The sequence below is a fragment of the Syngnathus typhle genome, linkage group LG9 (genome assembly GCF_033458585.1).
Source record: "Syngnathus typhle isolate RoL2023-S1 ecotype Sweden linkage group LG9, RoL_Styp_1.0, whole genome shotgun sequence".
Taxonomy (NCBI): domain Eukaryota; kingdom Metazoa; phylum Chordata; class Actinopteri; order Syngnathiformes; family Syngnathidae; genus Syngnathus; species Syngnathus typhle.
The window spans coordinates 8,278,473-8,289,642 of record NC_083746.1 but is presented as its reverse complement, the minus strand read 5'-3'; the positions used below and the strand labels follow the sequence as shown (position 1 = coordinate 8,289,642).

The window sequence follows — 11,170 nt, the reverse complement described above, 5'->3', positions numbered from 1 at the left end:
AAAAGTGATTCACAAGGGGGGAACTCCTTGCTCCTGCTGCTGCACAAAAACATCAGCTGTTTGAAGTAATACATGTGGCAGTGAGAATCCGTGAGTCCTTCGATAAAATAGTCTGGGAAAAAAAATTCATCTCTTTCATTGCTTGAAGAATAATTCTTGGATTATTCAAGTCATCTGGTTAAATGAGTTTGAGCTACTGTTTACATGGCAACAGAATGGGAGGTCCACAGCTCCAATCGGCAGGAAGTAGAAAATAAAAAGTTCTGAGTCCGCTAGCTAGAGGCTCCCGATGTAGACGGTGTCATCTTTCAGACAAGGAGGCACCGCTGGAGCAGTGAAACGTCCCTTTGGCACAACCTGATAGATGTCCGCCCTTTGGCGCTTTGTTCTTTTTTGGTGCTGAGCATTTGTCCCCAAACTAAGTCACAGGGTTTTATGACAGCTCTTCATGGACAGAGGTGCTCCTCTGTAAACATCTGCCGCTCTTCTTTTGCCTCACTGCGTTTAAATAATAAATGACGATGACTGGGGCCCCCTTGTGCTAAGTGGAGCTGTAAATCAGCACGGTCAGTAAAGAGTGACAGGAAAACAAAGATTTTCATAGATTTTACATTGAGACGCTGTGCTCCTGTGTCTCACTGCTTGATCCAAAACATCTCAGCGGAAGATGGTTGTGATGTGAAAATGGAAAATTGTTGGTTTTCTCACTCCCGTGCAGTTTTTTTTTACAGATGGTGAATTTATCAGCCTCCATGTGTAGCTTCACTGCTTTTATTCATCCTCCCTCACATGATAAAAAGAAGTCCAAATTGACAGGTTTAAACACATGACGGCTAAAGTGAACACGCTTTCAACTCTAATGGTGGGCGTGTGATGAGCATGACCCGTGACACTTTTACAAGATTACCCCTCTTTGTAAGATTACACGCACCTTGCTGACTGGCCTCTCACCTCTCACTTAAAATGAGCAAATTGGAAAGACATCGATTCCAGTGGGAAAAAAAAATGTACGTGTCACAACTGACCTATCCATCACCCTGTGTGCGTGTGTGAGTGATAGAGAAATCCTCTAGATACTAAAGCAGAGTGCTCACTAATTTATAACATTTGAACGGATCTTTTAAATGTGGGGGGGGGGGGCGGTCATACAAAAACTTTGTTTACTACTCAACCCATAGAAGAAGAAGAAGAAATAGAAGATTGGCTAACCGTTAGCTTATCATTGCTGTGATAGGCTTTTTTTAATATGGTGAATCAATTTTGAGATTCAAACAATTGACAGCATTTTATTCAGAGCTGATCGAGGCAAATAAATCAATCTTGCTGCAACTTTGATGGGTAGCAAGGAAGTATTATTTGACATGTCCACCATGCTTAAAGCTATATGATCTCCACCCCACCAAATTCTACACCAAGGCAATTTTGTTGATAATTAAGAGAAAAGTTGGGAAAAAACCAGTAGGGATCAACAAGGAAACGGCCAAGTTTGCAAAAAAATGTAAATCATTTTCATGAATAATTTTTTTCCCCTCAGCTGTAATATGCATTTGAAATTGTTTGAACAACAGCATCAGCACCAACACTCTCTACTTTCAAACAAAGCAACCTTCATGCATACAAAACCATTCAATGAGAGGTTGTACGCGAAATGATTTTCTACTTTAACCTCGGCGAGTGCTCTCCTGTCGAAGGTAATGATATAGTCCAGTTGGCAGCTGGTTGATTGGCTCTTTCTCCTTGGTCACCATCTCACGAGCTTATCTGCTGTCATCTGGCCCATTGTTTCTGTTATCTGAGATGATCAGGGTTGAGTTGAGCCCCTGCAACATCTTTGCAGGCCATATGGATGAACCTCCACCTGCAGGGAGCCTGAAAGAACACTTGCTGGGATCTTCAGTCATATACAAAGGTAGCAGAAGGATTGTATTGAAATGTCAAGATGCCATTAACATTGACATTCTTCTTGGGACATATGTTTGAGAAAAGCATGTGGGAGGAACTTTTGTGAAGTGAAGGCCATTTTATTCATGTGAGCAGAGCGAAACCACAATAGAGACGTTGGTGAAAAAGGAACCCCGATTGCGTCCATCATGAAGTCATATAAAACCACGCTTCTTATGCAACACTTAACATTTCCCAACCAGTCTTGGATTGCATCTCATCTCCTGTAAATTGACATTTCTGACTTTAATGCTTAAAGCCAGTGGCAAACTCAATCTTGTGTTTGCTTGATATGTAGAGACACCATTTCAGAACAGGTAGCGGAAAAAACGAAGGAAAGTAGTTCAAATGAAAACTGCCGACATCCAACTTTGTCGAGAGGAGCACGAAATTACCTTGTTAGTATTCTACAAAGACGAAAAATGAAATAAAGCCTCAGAGTCTGCTACTGAAGTAGCGAGACAATTGTTTATGTGTTTCTATTGATGTCCTGCAGTGACCCTGAAATAACTTTACCACGCATGTTGTGCACAACCATGAATAAATTTCATCCTGGAATCTGGAGCCACAAAAAGATTTTATATGCAGGATAGACTCTTCATTTTTTTTTTTTTAATGTAACATTGTGACCTTGATTGAGGTGAAGCAAAGTGTTTTAATGGGACCAACAACACATGGAACCCTTTAAGAAAAGTAGGAAGTTTAAGAGGGTGCCTTCCAAAGATAAGAAGTATGCTTTTTAAGAGGCTCTATTGTTCAGGTGCTCTTTTCAAACACAAACTTACATGGATGCAAACAGGATGCCTTGTGTAGAAATATAATCAATCATAATAGCTGAACACCTTTTTTTACTCCGTTTCCTGTTTGTGAGGTTTTTATGAATTGTATTGACGTGTGTCCCGCAGTTAGACAATTTGGTGTGTTTGTTGGTGATGACAGTTATACAGCAAGGCAGTGAGGAATGGAGTGCAACAAATGCAATCTTCTCTTTCTTGGTTGATAGATAAAAATACCCTGATGGAACCTTGACTGCTTGATGAATAACTCGATAAAGAAGTCATGCATTCCAGAGTGGAGAAGTGCACATTTTGCATGTGCATAAGCATGCAAGACATTCATAACAAAATAAAGCAAATAAAAACATCACATTCTTCAGTCCACAATATTTCAGAGGCCACATACTCATATGAGAAAAACAAAACCGGCGCCGGTGGTGGCTGCAAAATCTCTGCGAGGTCGTCATCTGGCTTTTCCACGGTGCAACGACGAGGCGCTCTAATGAAGTCAGACTACTGCGAAGTCCCTGACCAGACACTGACCAGACACTTTTTTTTATGACAGAATAGAATAGAATAGAATAGAATAGAATAGAATAGAATAGAATAGAATAGAATAGAATAGAATAGAATAGAATAGAATAGAATAGAATCTTGAAGCATTGACAATCATAGATACTACCTTCATGCATTTATGGAGTCCAGACTGTAGCGTGACTTTTTTTTAGTGTGTGTCTGCTTCTGATTGTTAACGTTTCAAGTCAACTTTAACAACTGAGGCTGTCGGTTATTCTTCTACAAGACCCGTGAAAAGTGAAGGTGACATTTAAGTGGAGTTGTCATTATGCAGAAATGATCCTGCAGAGGGACGACTTGCAGCTGGAGGTTTGCCGTTAACTGCACAACACTGCTCTCTTTCCTTTATCTGGCTGGCATTCTTCTATTTCATTTCAATAGCCAGTCTCCAGTGAAGAGCCCCCTCCGCCATCATTCACACTTCTTCTGATTTGTATTCTAAGTAGCTCACAGATCTTTTGTATGCCGAGGACGATAGCAATGGGAATCCTCGTGTCGACAGTGGAGACAGCGGCTATCCTGCCAGGGCTGAAAGGGAGGGAGCTTGTTTGTTTTAAGGGGAGGGAACCTCTTAAATCAAAATGGCACACGGTAATAATGACTTGCCTTGACATGGGGATCTCCCCTTCTGGCCACAGAGCAACGGTGGTAGCAACACATCCCAACAGGGGGCGATATACAGCAAACAAACAGACTGTGGATTTAATGATAAAACAGAAGAAGACTGCAAATAAATCTCTAAAGGTTTTCTTTCATAAACAATAAAGTATATGTAAATTGTTATGTAATCTGTTGGCATGTGCAATTAATTATTTTTTTTATAATTACTGAAACATCATGAGCCTACCTATTCCGTCTTTCAGTGTATATTAGCATTAAGATAGCTGACTTTCATAAGACAACCTTAATCAAATACATAATGGTCATGTTTAGTTCAATACATTTATTGTTGGTACATTTTTGAGGTGTGCTGTATAATCCATCCAACCAGACAGACACTTTTGGGGAATTTGAGGACACAAACAAAAAAACAACTATTGTATAGTACATCTAATATAAAATTCAATTTAGAAAAAAAGAACGGTTTCACAGAGTGGTCAAGTGAAAGTGAAGACAAAATAGTGTGCACAGATGAAACCCAGGAGTTGTGCTTACAGACTGATAACACAGAAAATGCCTGCGTCTGGATAGTGTTGATAAGAGCAACATAGCAATACAGTGGCCTTCCTCCAAATTGCAGATTCTCCCCGTTTCTGTCATCGGGACTCCCTCTCAGGGCACCAAACACAAAAGATGACTGTAAAACTACTTTGATAAGCCTCTGAAGTGCTTGTTGATCTTCTTGAGGTCAATCAGCATGTGTGTGACTGATGTTGATCAGTAAATGATAATTATTTAGTTACTGTATCAGAGCTGTGATGATTGAGGTCATAATTAATTGATAGCTGACAGTTAATTGGCAAGAAAGCACATAATCTTCATTTTATGTATTGAATGTAACAAAAAAGTACAAATAAAAAAAATAAAACTTTTTTCAAGCCAACCCGTGATAGAAAGTTGGTCGAAGGTTTATTATTGCGTGCAAAGTGTGAACTTCCCTATTTGAAAATATCAACCTGCTGTCGCAGTTGCATAACACGCCGTTGCGGTTGTTTTCACACTCGCAGCTGTAAATTTGTGGTGAGGTTTTTTTTTTCATCGTCGCTGAAGTGTAAATTGTAAATATTCACTGGATTGAAAGGTAATAGAGACGTGTAGCGTGACTGTTTACTTAGGATATGTAAGAAAAAGAAAATTCTTCCCATAGCAGCATCTTCTTTCAAAACATGCGTGATGCTGTTGAAACCATCTTGAAAGCAATGAAATCAATGACACACATCAATGTATAAAATCTATCACCAGTCTCATATTTCAAAGACACGGCTTAGCATTTGCATGTCTCCTGGTGCAGATTATGTTTCAGACACCCGCCAGCCCGCTCTCTGAGGAGGGAGGCGGATTCGGTGTGGCCGGGGACCTGTCATCACTAACTTAACTGAAATCAGAGAGGATTGGCAAAGCTGCCAGAGAGAGTCGAGTCGTATGTCCCGAGGCTGTTTGATTGAAATCCCTCATTATAGCATGTAAGGTACTTTACACATCCACTGGGGTTATTCGGCACTTTGGCGTGTAGAAACAGCACTTAAGCACTGTATGAAGGAAAATGGAGAGACCCCCCCCCCCTTTAGGTGGCGTCCAAAATGTTATTGGCAAGGCAAAGTACATTTGAAAGCATTTACAGAGACATTAAAAGTACAGAACTTCCTAAAATGATTTAAAGAAGTATACAATGCAAAAAAAATGCAGAAAGCAGTGTTGTTAACAATCCTGCCAAATTAGATTGATTATTTCAAAAAATGCTTAATACGGTGTATTAAGGGAGCTCTTTTTCCGCCTTTTCTTTGTGATGTGTGCACACCCGTGGCAGACTATGAGGCACTCTAAAAACAACATGCCGTGTGCATTTGGGATGTAGTTAGGTTATAAAAAGAAAAACATTCAAGAGCGACTCGTGCTGGAGCCAGTGAGTCAGTCGGCAACGTTTTAGCCACGCCCAAAATAGAAGGAGAACTGAAATGATAAAGTTAATACTATAGTAACTAACTCCACAATTGAGGACTGGATACTTCTCAGTCTTAGCAGTTTGCATATTTTCAGTATTTATCTTCAAACATATATAATGTGTTTAGATACAAATATCTGACTTCACAGTGTGAAGATAAAGTCTTGCAAATGTCCATCAATCCATCTCAACGAAATGAGCAACCTTTTTTCTTTTTTGGTGGGTTTGTGCGTGTGTTCTGCTTAGAGGTGTGAAGTACGTGAGAACAGTACACATTGTACTTTATTGTTCCAATTCAATTGTTTGTTTTTTCTCACACATATCTTGACTTTACTTGAGTATTTATTATTATGACAACTATTTATTTTTCCGCCCTACATTTTGAATCTATACTTTCTACTTAATATACTTTGTCAAAAGTGGCTTGCTACTTTTTCAATTTTAAGTCCTCAGGAGCAATTTCAGGTCCTCATATATTTTTATTTACTTTTTACTTAACGACCACTTTTTTTGTTTGTTTGTTTGTTTGTTTGTTTGTTTGTTTACACGAGTATTTAAACTTCAACTGAATTACAGAGTGAGACTAATTTTGCAACTTCTCATGCGCGTGTATGAACGTGCTGAAAATAACTGCTTGTGTTTAATATATGAGGCGGGCTTAACAACAAAGTTTGAGAGCTGCAGAATCTTTATAAAGTCTACCCGTTTTTGGAACAGTGGGTACCGCCTCCTGCAGGGGAGGGGTCAGGCCGGGGGGGTAACACCCCCGACATTTAATGAGGCACTCACAACACGCAGTTCAGATGCGCGCACACACATTGTAGTCCTAACATTCACTTGTTTTCCAAACTCTGAGGTGAGTTTTTTTTTCTTTGTCGTTTATCTAATTTAGACTGCAACTGCTTTTCTACAATTATGTGTGGCAAATGCCAAATTGTGTTCACTATTTTTTAATAAGTTTCTAGTTGACTGCTTGCTGTTTCTTATTATTTTGACTTTATCTGATTGAGTGTATTATTTAAAAAGTTTATCAGGACAAAGTTGCAGATTCTAACTGTTTTTCATGTTTGTATCTTCCATGTAAAGCAGTCACATATTCTGACTGCACCCATTTAGGTTGCTATGGCCGTCTACATATTCAACAGTTCTGACAACTTCTCAGACGGGTCTGGCGACTTCGACATGGACTTTCAGGAGCCGTGCGGCCGGGCACTCGGCGACGATTTCAAAAAGATTTTCCTACCGGTCGTGTTTGGGATTATAATTGTTCTTGGCGTCATCGGCAATGGATTAGTAGTCATTGTGATGGGCTACCAGAAAAAGGTCAAAACAATGACAGATAAGTACCGGCTGCATCTGTCTGTGGCTGACCTGCTGTTTGTCTTCACGCTGCCCTTCTGGGCGGTGGATGCGGCCAGAAACTGGTACTTTGGAAGTTTCCTTTGTGTGTTTGTGCACATGATCTACACCGTCAACCTGTATAGCAGCGTGCTCATCCTGGCCTTTATCAGCCTGGACAGATACTTGGCTGTAGTGAGGGCCACTAACAGCCAAGCAACGAGGAAGCTCCTGGCCAGCAAAATCATCTATGTGGCCGTTTGGCTCCCCGCCGCCATCCTCACCGTCCCTGACTTGGTGTTCGCCAGAACCCAAGACACGGGCTCGTCTAACTACCGCTTCATGAACGATGGAAGCATGGAAGTGGCCGACTCCAGGATCGTCTGCCAGCGCATCTACCCCGATGAGAGCAACCTGACTTGGATGGTGGTTTTCCGCTTCCAACATATTCTTGTGGGCTTTGTGCTTCCCGGTTTGGTCATTCTCATCTGCTACTGCATCATCATCGCCAAGCTGTCACGAGGCGCCAAGGGTCAAGCGCTGAAGAAGAAAGCCCTGAAGACCACGGTCATCCTCATCCTCTGCTTTTTCTCTTGCTGGTTGCCGTATTGCGTGGGCCTCTTTCTGGACACGCTCATGATGCTCAACGTGGTCACGCCTTCCTGTGAACTAGAACAAGCGGTGGAGAAGTGGATCTCCATCACCGAAGCTTTAGCGTATTTCCATTGCTGCCTTAACCCCATTTTGTATGCTTTCCTGGGAGTTAAATTCAAAAAGTCAGCCAAGAGCGCATTGACGCTGAACAGCAGATCGAGCCAGAAAGCAACTCTCATGACAAAAAAGCGCGGGCAGATATCATCAGTGTCGACTGAGTCGGAGTCTTCGAGTGTTTTGTCAAGTTAACGCGACTGAACTTCTAAAATGTGAGACTTGAAACTAAGCTTTAATTCAACAGTTTACTACAATTTGTACAGCTGTAAAAACCAAATTAAAAAAAAAAGGTTGTTTCCCAAAAGCAGGTGATTACCTTGTGCTTTACAGTTAGGTTTTGTTTTTTGTAAAAACTGTGAGGTCATTTTAGGTCAAGCTTCAATTGTCTTTGCTGTGAGCGATGTCGCTGCTTCTGGAAACTGTAAATAGTTTGAAGAGTTTTGTGTGTTCGCACTTGTGTGATTATCTAAAAGTTTTTATTTATTATTGTCATTTACACTGGAAGTTTTGTACAGGAAATTGCATGCTGCTTTTTAAATCTTTTTTTTTTATATGTAAATGCATGTTGTTGTTGTTTTTTTACCTGAAAATAAACAAATTCAATGCTTCTTATAATGACTGTCGTGTGTGTTTTCACTCAAGTGGCTCTTGATGCCCTCAGAGATTGGGGGATGGGCGTGTGTGTGTGTAAGTGTGCGTTGTTGGGCGTAGACACGGAGTCTCTCAACACAAATGTCCCCACCTGATCTAACTGGGAAGCAGACGGAGGTCTGTGCAGACCCTGTAATTGCAAGAACATCTGTGCACTTTTATCTTAAGCAGTCTTGACACCAATGTTAAGAGTCTTGCTTTAGAATTAAAATCCATATGGTGCTATAAGAAAAAGGGGGAAAACATTGTGAAGATCTTCTTTGACCCCATTTCTTTTGGGCCTCTTGACACCGGGCTTGTATACAAGTGTTAAACCATTTAACCAAGGTCAAAAGTTTTGTTATCCCCGTCACTATTGTCTTCACAAAATGGGTTATAAATTTTGTGAAAGTAAAAGAGCAGACAGATTCTTTGTTTGGTATTCACATCATATATTATAAGTCATCAATTTCGTTACACACGTTGTCATCCAAATTAAGAGTTTCTTTTTAACTAGGACTAGTGATGTTCAAGTTGGAAACTAAAGGAAGTTGGCAACAAAAGACAGAGAGAAGAATGGAGCCACTAAAAGGCTACTGTGCAATGCGGCGAGCGATGGCCTTCTTTCCAATCGACCGATGGGGCTACATTTCCATTTCTTTACATGTAAAAAGGTGTGAAGTGCCTTCGTCAAGTCGGATGCTTAATGGTTATTTGTGGCCTCTCAGAGAGAAACAGGATAAAACCCAGAGATGGTTCTTCAATTGGAAATGTTCCCAAATGGCTCAGGATTAGCATAAGACCTTGACTGCCTCGCAGCCGGTGTACTGTAGGAAGACATCTTAGGTTAGCACGTCACTGTGTTCATCCAAAACCTTTTCATCTGCTTCTTTGCCTGTCAAAATGCATCAGCATTTGAGTGGAGAATCACATTATTATACACAGAAATGTACTGGCGCATCGATGCAGGGAGTAGATTGACCTCGGAAGGACACTGAGAGAACGTAAAGTTATGCTTTGGAAAGTAAAAGTCCACCCCTTGGTATTTGTTTCATGGATTTACTTGATTTTTGGATACACTTTTGAAATTCAGAGGTGCCTTGAGATACAAGCGTTTCTTCAAACCGTCTTTCCTCATTGAAATGAATGGAAATGCAAAAAACACTAACAAAAATGTGTAAAGTCAGTAAACTGCAATAGTGTTGAGTGTTTTTTCTAAAGGATAAAGAAGATTTTCTTGTGAGTATTGTTATATTAGTTGTTTACATTTATTGCGTGAAGTGTCATAACACATAACTATCTGAGCTACTCATTCGTTAGCCCGTCTATGGCATTTCACATGACGGGTTAGCAATGAGCTAGCGGACTTTAAGGCAATATTGCGTGATTATTTTAAATACACAACATGAAGTTGTTTTTGCTTTGCTTGAATTATTTAGTATGTGCCAATCTGCTGACTGTGAGTTGCGATGAGTTCCCTGCCCTTACAGTGAACTTTCATCATGAATTTTTGCTAGCATGTCAAAACAAAATGCATGTATGCAAATGACCCAAAGCGCCGGTTTGAGTGCATACAATTTATATCCTCACAGCCCACTTAAGAATAAACCTGTGGGTCACATGCATCCCCTCTCATACCTAATTCAAGAGTTGTAACCGCATAAATTGGTGTGCATCTTGTTGCGGTGAAAGGTCTTCAGTGTATGGGTTAAGGACCAAAGTTGTTAAAACGGATGGGGAAATATTTTCTACCACCAGTGTACCACCATGGGCTGAGGTAGTCTTTTTTGATGACGCACACAAATAAAATAACAGTTTTGTTTGTAGCCGATTGTAACTATTTCTAAGGGACATTGCAAACATGAGATGAATGGAACGTAAATACTAACGCTTCCCTTGGGGCAGTGACCTGCTTCACTAATAGTCACATTGTTTGGCTGGAAGAGCGAGCAGCAGGGAGACTGTTTCCTGCATCAATATCTCATGTGGCAAACAGTCTGAGAAAAGCTTTGATGGCCCCCCACTGTATTCAAACCACCATCACTTACACTGAAAGCCAAGCTTGCAAAGCTCTCTTGATAGCCGAACACCCTTAGTGCACTCGACAAAGGCGAAAGAGGGAACTTAATAGAGGCTGACTCTTTTATGTCTGCTTGGAAGCATACAGTTAGTACCTCATGTCATTTAGTACTTACAGTATTTCATTTAGTATGAATTGTTCAGCTGAAAAGCTCTCTGCGATTTAATGGCCTAGCTCAAGTCACCTATTTATGTGCACCAAAGAGGCGTAATTGAACAGATCTGGACCTCATTGTCATATTTTGTACAGTACTGAAACTATTATATTGCAATTAAGGTAAATTTAGATGCATGTGAAGCCAGTCATAATTCCTCAGTCTGCTGCAGTAATATTAGACAATGTATGACATTTCCAGCTACATGTGTTGCTCCACCATTTGTGTTCAAATATTGATTGCCCGAAATGCACTGACACCGATACAGTTTGCTAGCCCATCTATGGTCATTTTGCAGTGAGTGAAATAGATTTATCCAAAGCAAATATCTAGATAATGTGGTTGATTTAATTACACATGAA

General features: G+C 40.4%; 1 protein-coding gene across 3 annotated transcripts; it reads left to right on the top strand.

Moving 5' to 3' along the window:
• Positions 1–6,596: 6,596 nt before the first annotated feature.
• On the top strand, positions 6,597–8,559 carry LOC133159978 (C-X-C chemokine receptor type 4-like). 3 transcript variants are annotated; one of them, XM_061287462.1, is made up of 2 exons: positions 6,597–6,751; positions 6,985–8,559. In XM_061287462.1, the coding sequence occupies exon 2, from the start codon at positions 7,018–7,020 to the stop codon at positions 8,134–8,136; it is 1,119 nt and encodes a 372-aa protein (XP_061143446.1). In that variant the 5' UTR covers positions 6,597–6,751; positions 6,985–7,017; the 3' UTR covers positions 8,137–8,559. The 3 variants fall into 3 exon arrangements, with proteins under 3 accessions (XP_061143446.1, XP_061143447.1, XP_061143445.1); XM_061287463.1 differs by having other exon boundaries at positions 6,602–6,751; positions 7,012–8,559; XM_061287461.1 differs by having other exon boundaries at positions 6,602–6,751; positions 6,982–8,559.
• The last annotated feature ends 2,611 nt before the right edge of the window (positions 8,560–11,170 follow it).

What these genes read in the sequence shown, in the direction of transcription:
- LOC133159978 (XM_061287462.1), top strand. Translation starts at nt 7,018, where the DNA reads ATGGCCGTCTACATATTCAACAGTTCTGACAACTTCTCAGACGGGTCT.